Source organism: Monomorium pharaonis, chromosome 3, assembly GCF_013373865.1.
Source record: "Monomorium pharaonis isolate MP-MQ-018 chromosome 3, ASM1337386v2, whole genome shotgun sequence".
Lineage (NCBI taxonomy): Eukaryota > Metazoa > Arthropoda > Insecta > Hymenoptera > Formicidae > Monomorium > Monomorium pharaonis.
In genome coordinates this window covers 8604652-8619480 of record NC_050469.1, presented here as the reverse complement: position 1 = coordinate 8619480, position 14829 = coordinate 8604652, and the positions used below count along the sequence as shown (strand labels likewise).

Sequence of the window (14829 nt, the reverse complement as noted above, 5' to 3'; positions counted from 1 at the left end):
ACGAACCTAACCTAATCTAACTTAACCTTAGCTAATCTGTTAATAGTGAAAATGCAAAGATACCTCAAGGACCACCTTTGAGGCACTGATAACAAAAAATCCGCCAGTAACACGGGCAGATCGGCTTTTTTCCACTTATGCTGGAAAAGCCAACTTTTGTCTTTGTTACACAATGTAGAGGAAAGAAAGGGGCTATGAACCACCATTTTGTTTTATTTAAATAATTCAGTAAAATTTTGTGACACAATTTTTGTTAGTACAAATTTGTTACCCATAGAGTTCTATAATATCAATTATGTTATAATCAAAAGTCCTTTGGATATACATAACGAACATAAATAATAATTTACTGAAAAGGGAAAAAAGATTGCGGTTATGGAACCTGTAGAGAGATATGGAACATTATCAACGAATATTCTCAACATTATTTTTATTTCTAAAAAATGAAAAATGAATGCTTTTTGACGGATCTTACATATCAGTATAACAAAAGCATCAATTTCTTATACAGTACCGGCCAGAATTATATCACCTTTTTTAAGTATAATCAGGTTTTTTAAGTATAATTTTTGTCAAGGTGCATCGAATACGCTAAAAATTTTATAGTAGATACCTAGTAACAGTTGCATCTTGTGTATGAAGTGTAATGAGATTTGATAAAATATAATACATGATTTTTAATTTTTTGATTAATTTTCTAAAAATCACACATTTTTGCTATCTTTGTTTTTCATTATGTCACGCTGCCAAGCTGTAATCGATGCCAAAGATTTTGCTACAAAGTATTAGAGTTGTACAATATAAAACAACAATATTGTTGTTTATTTTTAAAGCATTTGTATGTACTTGTTATGATGCGATCAAAGTTCATTATTTCAGAGATTTCAAATAAATTAATGAAAAGTTATTTCTTCAGTAAGGTATACTTGCCATCAAAACATATTATGATATGATAAAGATCTGTGCACTTTAAAACAAGTTATGCTTAAAAAAACCTGATATAATATAAAAAGATGATATAATTTGGCCTGTACATAGTATCACATAAAAAATCAAGAATATAAATATAGAAACCTTTAATTCTTGCGACTTTACGTATTATAAAAATACTATAAAAGTATTATAACAAACAATATATTAGCTAAGTATCGTAAAAATATTGTAAAAAATATTACAAGGGAAGAGATTAGGGGACTTAGACTTGCGACAATCGCAAGGGTCCATAATTCTGAACGCAAGCAGTATAATTTTACATATCAAATGCATTCACACATTACATTAAACATTAAATTCAATTACGTTATTTGAAAGTTATATTTAAATTATTCAAACTACACTAATGTTAAAAAATTAATACCTGACATATTTCTCAAAATAAGATAAAGAATAGACACCAATAGAACTTGCAATACTGAAATGCAACTTTTATGAAAACATAGCATTAATGACAAGTGGCCATGTATAACATCTAAACAGTATGTAAAGAAGATAGTTCGGACAGTTCTCCTCAGAACTCAATACAAAGTATACGAGACTTCACAAATTCCATAATCCCACATCTAGTTTATAAACTTCTTTCCTCTATTACATGACAACATTGTGCATTAACATTTTACATTTGAAATTGCTAATATCACCAACATTATGATAAATATTAAATCTAAACAAAATAAAAAAACTCTTACGCTTGATGGAATACATTTTGACTCTCATTTAACAACTGTTGACCAAAGTAGCAAAAAACAAAGAGATTTGTTAATACTGATACGATTATCATAACATTTTTTATTACCAGCTCAATTTGATCCAACACATATATGAGCTACAATATACAAAATATATTATATTATATAACATATCTTTAATTTTTAAAATATACTGAAATTTTAATATTTATTATTAAGTATAACTAATAAAAATATATAAAGTATAATTAATTTTTTCTCTATAAAAAGTATATAAGTAATAGCTTATTTACTTGAATTCCAGATAGACTTATAACCATACAAGGAGTTAATATTGTAATTAATGTCCCTAATCGATAAATTGAATTCAATAAATCAACAAACCTATGAATAAAATTATGTATATTAATATATTATAAAAATATATATTATAAATATGTTACACAAATAATGGCAAGAATATTAAAAAAACTCTTTACTCTAAAGCAATCTGATGTTTTTTTAAACATATAACAAATTTCTGGTATATTTCTTGTTCCCTTGTCGATTTAAGCATTGCGTTCATGTAGTATTCGTTATTAACATATACGTTTGTATGTCCGTAATATTCGCTATCTTTTATACTGATATCCGATGTCAATATTCTCTTGAAATGTTGACTGCAAAATAAAATTCTTACGATCTTACGCAATAGAATTAAAAGAGAAAAAGTTATTTGAATACGTACTTAATAATATAAAATAAACTATAAGCATGAAATATACGAGTAATAAATATACTGTCGGTACCAATTAGAACAGCTACACCCGCCAATATTACACTCGTATTGTAACAAAGAAGCGGTACGTAATACTTGTTCATATCTATTTTTACTTCAAAAGCAGTTGCAAAGTATCGCTCTCGTGATTCGTTAAGAGGCGATATGATATCGAGTAGTATTGGTTTAAATGGAGTCAATAGAAATATTGTTATCGCTGTATATAATAGAACTGTAATTTAACAAAAACATTTTTTATGGTAATTTAGTGACAATTCTGACAATTTTTTTTTTTTTTTTTTTTTTAATGTTACACGACGTTTCGGACAGACGTTTTCTGGCCCTTATCAAGTGTATTTGTGTAAATCAAGTTAAATGCATTATAAAAATTAATCTATTATGCTTTCACATAAGTACGTTGATGTAAAGAGATACGTGTTAGACGGTACATCTGTACTCGACAACGTTTGTCATTGGAAAAAGTTTTTTTATTTTACCGCTGGCAACATTAAAATATTTACTTTGAAAAACATTTTAATTTGTTTGAGGTATTTTGTACATTTATAAATTATACTATGTACATATATAAATTACACACTTATAAATACATAAAAAATATGTATTTATAATTTATAATTTATAAATACAAAAATATATTCTTTTTAATTGATATTTTTTTTAGCAAAGAAAAGTATGCACATTTTGTTGATAAAAATTTTTTATTATGCTTTTTATTAAATCTGTACTAATATTTTTTAATATATAGTACTATGTGATCTATATATTTTTGCATTATACTTACTTGCGTACATTTTTATACATTTTCGTGATTTACTAGAATTATTTTTAAGAATACGCACTTCAGATTCACTTGTAAATATATTCCAATGATTTTCCATAGCTTCGTATAAACGTTGTGCCTAAACAGTTTTGTTAAAATAATAATTGAAAAGATAAATAAATCAATGTTCCCTATACATACCGTGTCATAGTTAAAAAGCTCATTCCATAACTTAGCAATAAAAATCACCATTGCGGCAACGATGAGACAAATATCAAAAATTATGTCCTTATCTTTCCAACAATCAAACATTGTTGTTATCTAAGCGTAATATTAATTGTAAGTTATTAAATACATATTATATTTAAAAAAGATATATTTCAAATAACATTTTATGCACTACTTAAATTCATGTAGGAACTACATGTATTACGTGGATTATGAATATACATATTGATATATTGTTACCTGCAATAGAAAGAAACTTATCAAAAGTATTAGTAATGAAATCGGTAACAAACGTCTTACAAATTTACTTTGTAATGGCCAAAGACCAATATGTGACAATAATATTTTATTGATATTGTATTCTCGTAAAAAATGCAGCATGATATTTTTGCTATAAATGTTGTATTATGAATGACATGCATGTGAAGAATTGAAGATGAGTACGACTAGGAAGAAGATAACTCATTTCGTAAATTTGTAGTTCAATTACATTGTTCGCGTAAAATGTGCTAGTGAATAAATGTAGATACAATCACTTTTGAAGTGTTTTTTATGTCTAAGCAAAATTTAATTGTAAAAAATTCTCTATTGGAACTCGATAATGTCGTGAAATAATCGCTCAAACATCTTAACTCTGACAGAATTAAGGAAGGGCTATAAAATATACAGAACTAATTAATCTTTGAGTGATAAAAATATCATGAAGTAAGATATGCCTGCTTGCACCACCTTAAATAAAATACATTTGCATAAGTTGCCATCTTGTACATTGCATGTCTAAAAATTCAAAACACTTGTACTTACTGCACTATGAGTCTTCATTAATATTGAAAACATATTACAATCCGTTAAGCCGCAAAGTATAAAACTTTTATGAAGAATTATAATCAACAACGATTTTAATCTTGGTGAGAATATATACCATTTTATAGCATATCTGTACATATAAATTGGAAAAATTGTTTGTATTTTATGGATAATAATTTATAAAAAGCAAAAATATATTATCATATAAAAAAAAAACTTGCTCTGTATATTTTTAGCAGAAAATATTATATATTTTTCAAAGTATGCATAAAAATATATGCGTGGTACTTCTTGCTAATATTATCAGTATTAATGATAAACAATATAAAACTTAAATTAAAAATATTCTTACGTTTGATAGAAAACATTTTGACTCTCATTTAGCAATTTTTGACCAGGATAGCAAAGGAGCATGAGTTGCAGTACCATGTCTATGACTGTGACAATAATTTTTATTACCGTTTTAGATTTATCCAACACATATGCGAGCTACAACATACAAAATGCATTATATTATATAATACGTTAGTAATTTTTAATATTTATTAACATTTTAATATTTAATGGATTATTATTAATTTTTTCTTTTTTCTATATTTCTATAAAAAGTATACAAATAATAGCTTATACTGTTTACTTGAATTCCACCTAGACTTAAAATCGTATAAGCAATAAACAACCAGATTAATGTCACTACTCGATTTAATGAGTTCAATATCTGGACAAACCTGTAAATAATAAAACGTACATTAATATATTATAAAAATGAATCACAAATAAATTACATATATACAGTGGCAAGATTATTTAAAAAAACTCTACTCTAAAACAATCTGATATTTCTTTAAACATATAATGTGTTCCTGGTATATCACTCGCTCGCTTGCCGATTTAAATATTGTATTTATGCAGCATTCGCTAACATTTGCGTTTATGTAACATCTGTAACATTTGCTAATTTCCATGTTGACATCTAATTTTGACGTCATTGTCTTGAATTTTTGACTAGGAAATAAAATTCTTATGATTTTTGGTAACAGAATAAAAAAAAAGTTATTTGTGTACATACCTAACAATAGAAAATGAACTACAAGCACGAACAATATATATACTGTCGGCACCAATTAGAATAATTATATCCACCATAATTAAAATAGTGTTGTAAATAATCGGTATGTAATACTTGTCCATATCTATTTTCCATTCTATGGAAATCGTAAACAATTGTTGTAATTTGTTAGGAGGCCACATAATATCGAGTATCGATGGAGTCGTTACATATGTTGGTATCGCTAAGTACATCATAATGAATATTTTATGAAAAATATTTTCATATATTTTATGTGGGTACTTATAAATTATACAATATATATCTAGCAAAATATTTCCAAAATTCCTGCAAAACTGAACGCTATTGAGAATATTGATAAACTATTGATTTAGGTATATTTATAATATGAAGCAATTTTAGATCAATTCTAAGCTGCTAATATATTACTGCTTATAGGATCAATAATTAATCATTAATAATTCAGATTTTAGGTCCCATATATTGATCAATAATTAAAAATTAATATGGTGTTTTACTTTTTATAAGTTTATATTTGACTAAAAATTGATCAATTATTTATTCTCCACCGGGTAAAAAATTTTTTATATAAAAACGTATATAAATGTAGAGAGAGGCACTAAATTTGGAACAGTTTCTTAAATTGAAACTCCCTTACTTCTTGAAAACTAAACATTGCACCATACGAATACCGATAAAAATATTCTGATTATTTAAGTTAATTAAAAAAATAAAAATCCTTATTTTATACATTTATATCCTTTTCTATTAGTAAAATCTGCTAAAAACGAATTTGTCAAAAGTGAGAGTTATATGTGCACGATTCTGTTTCTTAAGCTAATTTAACGGAATAACATTGAGTCTGCATAAATACATAATAAAATGTATAAATCAATACAATGTAACATTTATACTTTGCTCGTATACAAATTCCAAATTAGGCGCTTATTTTGTCAAATGCCCTTTTAAACATGTGTAACGAAAACATTAATTATAAAAAAAAACGAAACAGTATTACAAAAATTACTATACCATTTAATAGAAGATACTTTCTAATTTGTATTCATGTTCTCAACATTGTTTTTTTTACTATTACTTAGGAAAGAGGTCCAAAAACGGAGTGCTGTTCCAAATTCGGTGCCTTTCCGCTATATAAAATATGTCCATATATGTTTATACCAGTTTCCTTTTTTGTAAAATTTCTGTTTAATATAAAATAAATAAGTTATACTAAAAAGAAACTAATTTAAAAAATAATTTTTGTTCTCTGACTTCTTCACGATTTACTATCTGGGTGTGTGTGTGAGGGGGGGGGTGTACAATATGTTATGAAAAAAACTATACAGAAAATTTATATAAATACATATATGTATATTAAAAAGAAAATTTATATTCTCTTAGCAAAAAATCACATAAACATAATATTTTGTTGATACGATTTTATTAACAAAGAAATCTTACGAAGTTCTTTTACTAAATGTAATAGTATGTTTTCTAATAAATAATATTAACTTATCTGTACATTTTTTGCATATACTTACTTGAATAAATTATTATAAACTTTTGCGATTGGATAGAATAGTTTTTTAGTTTATGTATTTTAAATTTATTTGTATATATATTCCAGTAGTTTTCTACAGCTTCGTATAAGGATCGTGTCTTTTACCATAACAAATAATTTTATTTAAAAAGCAATTAAAAGAGATATAAATAAATCAGTGATGTTATCTGCACATACCTTATCATAGTTCCAATTCTCATTAAATAACTTAACAATAATTAGTATGAAACAAACAATGCAATAAAATTTTTCAAAAATTAATTGGTTATCTCCCCAATGATTATATAACATTAATATCTAATTGTAACATTAATTATTGCAAATTATTAAATATATATTTTAATATAAGTATATTATTTAATATAAGTTATTAAGTGTATATTATATGTAAAAAGTATTTTATGTTAGAATGACATCGTACTGTTTGAATTCATGTAAATGAAAATATATTGATATATTTTATTACCTCAAATGAAAAAATACTCATTTGAAGCACAAGATTTGAAATTGGTAAAAAACTTTTTACGAATTTATTTTGGAGTGGCCAATGATCCAAATATGACAATAATATTTTATTAATATTGTATTCTTGTAGAGCTAGCATTACTAGTATGATATTGCTGCTTGAGTTCTACTATACGAATGACACGAACATGTGCCGTCACTTTTTAAAACCAAGTGTTCAATAATACGAAATTATAGGATGTCAAGAATCGTTAGCATCATCTAGCTAGATGCTATCCTATGTAACTATTTCATTCCTTATTCTTGTATTTTAAATAAGTACTTGTAAAATTATCTTCTCATTCTTTTTCTTTCTCTCTTTCTCTTTTCATGTACACATTCACATGTCCAAAGTATCATTGCGTGATGCTCTACATTCAAATCTATTCAAATATTTATGAGAATGAGAAGGGACATTTGGTATCCTGTCATTTTATCGATCAGTTTTTACGGTTACAAGTATTAATGTAAAATTATGGGATGACGTGTGAAAGTGATCGATTCGTTTGTACTTAGTCAACGGTTCGTTAGTTGGATTTTAACTCTCATCTTTGTCTCATGACACATTTTGATTTTATAAGAGAGAAATTGGAGAATTAAAAATTGTGAATGTAAGGTGAAGGCTAACCCATTTCGATATAATTTATATTTTAATTATATTTATTAGCATAAAATGTGTACTGGTAAATAAATAAAGATGCAATCCATTTTAAAATTTTTCGTGTCTAAGCAAAATCTAAGAAGTTCTCAGGCAGAACTCGTCAATGTCATAACACAGTCGTTCAAACATCTTAATAGAATTAAGAAGGAGCTACACATGCGAAACTAATTAATCTTTGGGTGATAATAATGTCTTGAAGAAGAATATATTTTATTCATCTTATTACTTTAAATCATGTACAGATGTATGTATAAATTTTCTTCTATATATTACAAATAAAAATTAAAGATTTTTTTTACTACAGCGTAAGTTGCTATTGATAATGAAAATATGTTACCAGATGTTAAACCGCAAAGCATAAAGTTTTTGTAAGAGTTATAATCAACAGCGATTGTGATCTTGATGAAAATTTATACCATTTCGTAGCATATCTAAAATAATAATTTAATAATTTATTTATGATCTATGTGAGCTATGTCTGATTAAAAAATTAAAATTGTCTTTTTTTTATAGAAAGGAAGCAGATAAGTGGTGTAATTTATAAATTTAAAAAATTGTAAATTATAAATAAATTAAATGTTTTCAAAGACAGATATTATAAAATTTGTATTTATAGTAATAAATCGATATATTTACAAGTATTTATGTCATGCACAATATGAAAATGTTTTATTGGCCTAGGAGTAGTCGATTGAGGTGCTTACTTTATCAAGAAGAAAATAAACTTTAACACAGTAATTTTCGTTACTGATCGAGAGAAGAAAGAAACAAAAAGGGAGAAAGAATCTGTATCTATTTTTCAGTGCTTTGCTTTTTTACAAAAAAAAAGAGAATAAATTTATAAATAATGATTTCAAATAAATTATAGAACAGATGATTGTTTACACGAAAAAACTAAGTAACTATTTTTATTGTACGATAAATAAAATTATAATTGTTTTATTGAAATTAATTTATTTTTTGCTTACAATTTTTAGTGTGAGCTATAATTTCTAGTAAGATGCAATCGGTTTTAAGTGCTTTTACGGCTAAACCCACATGTCTACATGTCAGCTATGGCGATTTCACAAGATCCATAAAACATTTCTAATAATATAAGGTTCGACATAATGCAAAATAACTAGTCTTTGAAAGATAAGAATGTTATAAAGTAAGATAAGGCCATTCGTACCACCTTTAATCGTATATAAAGACATAAGTTATTTTCTGTACATTGCAATTTAATTTGTAGATTTTTTCTTACCGTAGCATAAGTTGTCATCGATAATGGGACCATGTTACCTGCTGTTAAACAAGAAGGAATAATACTTCTATCAAGAGTTATAATTAATAGCGTCTTTAATCTCGGTGAGAATCTGTACCATTTCACAGCGTACCTGAAAAAATATATGTGAGAATTTATTATTTACTCAAGAGAAAAACAAAGAAATCAATTTTTCCTTTTTTAAATTTTATGTTTGATTAAAAATAGTTATACATTTTTTATTATAATTCAAGCAAATAAACATTATAAATCGTTATTTAACTTTTTAAAGCAAAATAAACATAATCTCTTTTGCAAAAATTCTTATTTATATTACGCATAACATTATAAAAAATTATATAATTAATTATGATCACGAAAAAATTTCAAAGTGGCGTGCTTTAAAAATCTCAAAACCCAACACATGTAATAAATACAGTCGGATGTCTCGTTTTTTTATGTTACGAAACCTTTCATCCTACGACAAAAAACCTCTCATACTATTTCTGCGGAAGGAGAATCATATCCCCATCTTCTCAAATTTACATAATAGTGTTAGCTCGTTGAATTTTTGATTCTTGAGCGAAATTCAGAACCGTATATTGCTTTTTCGAACTCCTTGAAATGTATAACGTACGCATTTTGCACGATTCGAAAATGTTCGAAACCCGAATTTTTCTGAATAATACATATTGTTGTGCATATATATGAAACAATGAAGAGTTAATTTAACACTTGCTTTTTTTGTGTATGAGTATATGTATATGTGAAAAAGTAATTAAAATTATTCTTACGCTCGGTAGAATATATTCTGACTTTTGTCCATCAACTTTTGACCAGAATAACATACAATCATTAGTTGCATTAACATGCTAATAATTATGAAAACAAACCTTATTGCTTCTTCCAATTGATTTAATACGTAAACAACCTATAAATCAATATCACATTTTGTGACACGCACATAATAATTTTAATTAAAACTCATTATATGTAGAGGAGAGAAGACTATCTAATTATTAATTATGGGGTTATAGAATGTACGATATTTTATATACTTTGTATTCAGTTTTGAGGATAATTATCTAAATTACTTCTTTACATACTGCTTAGACATTATAACATGTCTATTTAGTTATAAATGTTTATTATATTATCATAAAAGCGGCATTTCAGTATTGCAGGTAGTTCAAAATCTTGTAGGTATGTATACATATATTCTTTATTATTTTGAGAAATACATTGAATATTAATTTTTTAACTTTAGTGTAACTTGAAGGATCTGAATATGGTTTTTAAATGACATAATCCATTTGACGTGTAAAATTATATTGCCTGCGTTTACAGTTATGGACCACTTACGAGTGTCACGAATCTAACTCCCACAATTTCTTTAAATGTAATTTGGTTATACTTTTATTTTTACTTATTAATGTATTGTTTATTATAATTTAATGTTAATATATTGTTTATTTTACTGATTAATATATTTTGTTTGTTATAATATTTTTATAATATTTCTACAATACGCAAGAGTCAAAGATTTTTTTAATATATACTTTTAATACTTTTCTATGACTCTATGTATAAAATACTAATACTTTTATAATGCCAATGTGTAGAATCTACCAAAGAGCGTTAATTTTTTATTTTTTTAGAAATAATTATTTTTAGGATATTTTTTGATAGTATTTCATATTCCCTACTGTTCCATAATCACAAACTTTTTTCTCTCTTCAGTAAATTGTTAATTATGTCATACTTACTCGAATTCCAACTAGACTTATAGTTACACCATTCAATAATAGTAGGAATAATGCAACGACTTGATATGTTGAATTCAATATACTGACAAATCTATAAGACAAAAGTTATAATAAATATTTTATTATTATAAGTAAATAATGTGAGTACAAATACTTTATTATAAATATAGATTAATCTTGTGTATAAAACAAAGACTGTAAAAAAATATTCAGAAAAGCTTACTCTAAAGCAAGCTGATATTTTTTTAAGCATATTATGTACTGCTGATATATTTCTTTTTCGCTCAACAATTTAAAGTCCTCGTTCAAATAACGTTTGTTATCTCGCTTCATGATATTTAACTTTGGTAGTATCTCCTCAAACTGTTGACTGTGAAATAGAATTTCTATGCGTACTTTACGAGAGGGTTTCAAAGAATCTTGTAAACGTACCTTATGATAGAGAATAAACTACAAGCATGAGCAGTGTAAACGACAAACGTAGTATCGACGGCAACCATGATAATTGCACCCAACACTATTATACCGATATTATAACAGAAAATTGGTGCGTAATACTTTTCTTGATCTATCCTCAATTCTACAACTACTGCGAAAAGTCGTGGACGTGATTTATTAAGAGGCCGTATAATGTCAAGAAAAATCGGTGTTAATGGAATTAGTAAAAATATCGTTAACATTGAGTACATTATTACTGCAAAATTATAAAAAATATACATTTTTATACATTTATTAATTCTTGGAATAAAGTTATATCTGCAAGGAAAATTTGTTTCTTACTCGAATAAAATATTGTAAATTTTCTCGATATGTTGGTATAATCTTTAAGAATTCGAAGTTCCGATTTACTCGTAAATACATTCCAATGATTATCCATGGTCTCGAATAAACGCAGAATCTGGCCGTTGTAACAATTATAAAAATAATTAAGGACGAATAAAAAAAGGATCTTATTAAAATAACATTTGGGAAACAGAGAAGACAAGATTATATCTAAACTTGCCTTATCATGATTCAAGAACTCGTTCATTAGTTTTGCAATAAAGGTCGTCAACAAGACAAGTTGAAAAGAGCAATCGAAGACTATTCGCGCATCATTCCAATGATCATATAACATTAATATCTGAATATAATGTTCGTACAACAGCGATCCATAAAATACGTTATGTAATAAAAAATTGTATTTAGAATAACACTACACCTTAAATGCTAATCGGACATTTATAGACATTTAACCGATAATTGTTACCTCTAACGGGTAATAACTTATTTCATACGCGAAGCAGCAAATCGGTATCAGACTTTTTGCAAGTTTACTTTGAAGTGGCCAGATACCTATGCACGATAAAAATATTTTATTGATACTGTACTCCCGTTGAATATGCGCCAGCATGACTTAGCATCTGCTTCCCACGTGCTTGAAAACTGTATCACGAATAATAAACTTTATTGTTTTTTTTTTTAATATTACGTATGCAATAATTTTTACTATGCAAATTGAAGCACAATTTTAAAATTGCAAAATATTTGAAATTTGGCGTATCAGTTCTTGCTAATAAAATGATACTAAGAAGATACCTGTCTTAGACAAAGAACAAGTCTCGTATTATTAGTTAGTCATTGTCTGTAAAAAATTGTTTCTCAAAATAATTTCTGTAGAGCAACATGTACGTATTATATGTATGTAAATTATACAACGATATTGTATGCATTGTAGAGTTTGTAGGATAGACAGGTAGTAATTGAAAGAACCGTGAGACTAGTAAAACTAATAAAAAGGGAGAAGTATATTCTTATGCTTCTATACCTTATTCTTACGACTGATCACCCTCTTATCTTTTGCAATTTTTAGCACGAATTGCGATCGTTAATAAATGCAGGTGTAGTTGGTTTTAAGTGCTTCTTGTGCCCGAGTGGAATTGATGAATTTCCACAGGTCTCTGTGGACGATGTGAGAAAAACTTTGTTGGAATTATGGACTACAAAGACTGTACTAGCGGTATCTATTACATTACACAATTTACATCTTTGTTAGAGCTATGACTAATCATAAATGTGCTTGCAGTTTCACGCAGAATGTGAGGAACTTGAAAAAACGAATCCGTTAACTGGTATGTATAAATAACATTTTTGTTTTGGAATTTTTTCATATCGTGTATTTTTAGATCCAGGATTATACAATACTTTCTTACATACTCGACCTGATCTGATGGAACTTAAGGCCGTAAAATTAATTTGTGATTGGTGCATAAAATATAAGTAAGTCAGAAAAAGAAAGAAAGAGAAAAAAATTTTCGTTTCTATATTTTGTATAAAAATAATTTTATATAAAACTTTAAAGCGTTCGATGCCACATAGTACATTTGTCAAGCGCGAAATGTTTGGCATTAATAAATGATGCCAAAACTCGTGGTGCACCTTTAACTGTCGAAACATGCTATCACTATCTAATATTGGCCGCGGAAGAGATACCAGAAGGCTCTACTGAATTCAAATGTTGTCCGCCAATTAGGGGAAAAAATAATCGAGTAATTAGACAAATTTTTTTTCTTATAACAGTTAATCCCGTCTAATGATTTCAATCATAATCATTGTATGTCTGTTTTTAACAAAATCAGATATTCTAAAACTAATTTAAAAGGATTCGCTCCACACTTATCGGTATAATACGCAAAGAGATATTTTTATTGAATAAATTTTTTCATATCATCAAATTTGAATTTATCCGATAAAATATGCGTATCTATGGGATGAGTGATCTATGTGATTGATTTATAATTTTACATATTAATGTGTCCACAGGAACAATTGTGGCATGGTATTAAAAATGGAACATTAGACATGGTTGTTTCGGATCACTCTCCCTGTGTACCAGAATTGAAAACTCGTGGTAATTTTCTGACCGCTTGGGGTGGTATTTCCTCGTTGCAATTTGGTGTGTATTATATTATATGAAATTTATTAGAGAATAGAAAACAAGATTACAATATTATAGAAGAGAAAAAGAAGGAAATAGATCATTAAAAATTTTTTTTTAATGCAAGTAGGATTACCGTTAATATGGACAGCCGCAAGAACAAGAAATATATCATTTTCTGATATATCGAAGTTATTAAGTAAACAGCCTGCAAGGTTGTGCGGCCTCGAAGACCGCAAAGGTGATTTATTCGTTGGAATGGATGCTGATTTCATTATTTGGGATCCAGAGGAGTCTATTAAGGTCAGTTCCGTGGTATTAATCTGTATGTGTGTGTGTGTATGTGATCAAAAAACTATATTGTATTTTTGCAGGTTGAAGTAGACGACATTTATTACAAGAATAAAGTAAGTAAATGAGCTATTGATTTAAAGTATTAAAAAATTTAATTCTCAATCTCTCACAAAGATTTCCAAAAATATTTAACTTTACAGCTGACACCGTATCAAGGAAAGATCCTATTTGGAAAAACAATCGCAACTGTCCTCAGAGGACGATTTGTTTTTAAGGAAGGAAAGGTTTGCGATAAACCTGTAGGAAAATTACTCTTACATGCAAGTATTTTGCAAACGATAGAAACCTAAAAAATTTCGTTTTATAATTCACGAATCTTTCTGATTATTTGTCGTTTACTGTTTATAATACAAATGATTATAAATAATAAATAATAAAAAAAGGCAAGTTGAAGAATATTTTTTATTTCATTAATTTTTACTTTATATTACTAACGTAATTGAATGCTTTTTCTTCTCATCTTCTAACCGTAGAAGACTGATATTTACAGAGACAA

At 26.9% G+C, this 14829-nt stretch overlaps 5 protein-coding genes across 8 annotated transcripts in view; 1 reads left to right on the top strand and 4 right to left on the bottom strand.

The window, feature by feature from the left end:
- The window catches only part of LOC105837983, a 4949-nt gene extending 1094 nt beyond the window's left edge, over positions 1-3855 (bottom strand). For both annotated transcript variants that reach the window (XM_036284282.1, XM_012683217.3), the window contains exons 1-7: positions 3692-3855; positions 3425-3544; positions 3245-3362; positions 2413-2674; positions 2165-2344; positions 1979-2069; positions 1686-1822 (exon numbers count right to left, since the gene is read on the bottom strand). In XM_036284282.1, the coding sequence (XP_036140175.1) occupies positions 1686-1822; positions 1979-2069; positions 2165-2344; positions 2413-2674; positions 3245-3362; positions 3425-3544; positions 3692-3832 (1049 nt within the window). In that variant the 5' untranslated portion in view covers positions 3833-3855. The remainder of the gene's footprint in view (positions 1-1685; positions 1823-1978; positions 2070-2164; positions 2345-2412; positions 2675-3244; positions 3363-3424; positions 3545-3691) is intronic.
- The window catches only part of LOC105828827 (allantoinase), a 23716-nt gene extending 8985 nt beyond the window's left edge, over positions 1-14731 (top strand). The window contains exons 4-11 of one of the 3 annotated variants that reach the window (XM_036284280.1): positions 12999-13061; positions 13128-13173; positions 13228-13321; positions 13404-13590; positions 13865-13997; positions 14110-14282; positions 14354-14386; positions 14474-14731. In XM_036284280.1, the coding sequence (XP_036140173.1) occupies positions 12999-13061; positions 13128-13173; positions 13228-13321; positions 13404-13590; positions 13865-13997; positions 14110-14282; positions 14354-14386; positions 14474-14623 (879 nt within the window). In that variant the 3' untranslated portion in view covers positions 14624-14731. Of the gene's footprint in view, positions 1-12914; positions 13062-13127; positions 13174-13227; positions 13322-13403; positions 13591-13864; positions 13998-14109; positions 14283-14353; positions 14387-14473 lie in introns of all 3 variants that reach the window. The other 2 variants (XM_036284279.1, XM_036284281.1) reach the window with 2 other exon arrangements.
- LOC118644782 lies at positions 4091-8547 on the bottom strand. The gene is made up of 9 exons (XM_036284284.1): positions 7355-8547; positions 7066-7095; positions 6869-6986; positions 5328-5550; positions 5081-5263; positions 4896-4986; positions 4611-4747; positions 4256-4388; positions 4091-4180 (listed from the first exon to the last, which is right to left on the bottom strand). Exons 1-9 carry the CDS (start codon positions 7490-7492, stop codon positions 4127-4129), a joined length of 1107 nt encoding a protein of 368 aa, XP_036140177.1. The 5' UTR covers positions 7493-8547; the 3' UTR covers positions 4091-4126.
- LOC118644786 (odorant receptor 67a-like) lies at positions 9136-10188 on the bottom strand. Its single transcript, XM_036284290.1, has 3 exons — positions 10091-10188; positions 9297-9429; positions 9136-9227 (listed from the first exon to the last, which is right to left on the bottom strand). Exons 1-3 carry the CDS (start codon positions 10165-10167, stop codon positions 9174-9176), a joined length of 264 nt encoding a protein of 87 aa, XP_036140183.1. The 5' UTR covers positions 10168-10188; the 3' UTR covers positions 9136-9173.
- Positions 10801-12908, bottom strand: LOC118644783. The gene is made up of 3 exons (XM_036284285.1): positions 11843-12908; positions 11495-11756; positions 10801-11432 (listed from the first exon to the last, which is right to left on the bottom strand). Exons 1-3 carry the CDS (start codon positions 12177-12179, stop codon positions 11282-11284), a joined length of 750 nt encoding a protein of 249 aa, XP_036140178.1. The 5' UTR covers positions 12180-12908; the 3' UTR covers positions 10801-11281.
- Positions 14732-14829: the final 98 nt, after the last annotated feature.

What these genes read in the sequence shown, in the direction of transcription:
- LOC118644782 (XM_036284284.1), bottom strand. Translation starts at nt 7,492, where the DNA reads ATGCTAGCTCTACAAGAATACAATATTAATAAAATATTATTGTCATAT. An exon ending in AAATATCAGATTGTTTTAGA is followed by an intron (nt 4,987 to 5,080) that starts GTAGAGTTTTTT and finishes TATTATTTACAG; the next exon opens with GTTTGTCCAGATATTGAACT. An exon ending in TAATGAAGACTCATAGTGCA is followed by an intron (nt 4,181 to 4,255) that starts GTAAGTACAAGT and finishes ATTTTATTTAAG; the next exon opens with GTGGTGCAAGCAGGCATATC.
- LOC118644786 (XM_036284290.1), bottom strand. Translation starts at nt 10,167, where the DNA reads ATGTTAATGCAACTAATGATTGTATGTTATTCTGGTCAAAAGTTGATG. An exon ending in CAGAATATATTCTACCGAGC is followed by an intron (nt 9,430 to 10,090) that starts GTAAGAATAATT and finishes ATATTTTTTCAG; the next exon opens with GTACGCTGTGAAATGGTACA. An exon ending in CGATGACAACTTATGCTACG is followed by an intron (nt 9,228 to 9,296) that starts GTAAGAAAAAAT and finishes ATACGATTAAAG; the next exon opens with GTGGTACGAATGGCCTTATC.
- LOC118644783 (XM_036284285.1), bottom strand. Translation starts at nt 12,179, where the DNA reads ATGTTATATGATCATTGGAATGATGCGCGAATAGTCTTCGATTGCTCT. An exon ending in ATTTACAATATTTTATTCGA is followed by an intron (nt 11,757 to 11,842) that starts GTAAGAAACAAA and finishes ATAATTTTGCAG; the next exon opens with TAATAATGTACTCAATGTTA. An exon ending in AGTTTATTCTCTATCATAAG is followed by an intron (nt 11,433 to 11,494) that starts GTACGTTTACAA and finishes TCTATTTCACAG; the next exon opens with TCAACAGTTTGAGGAGATAC.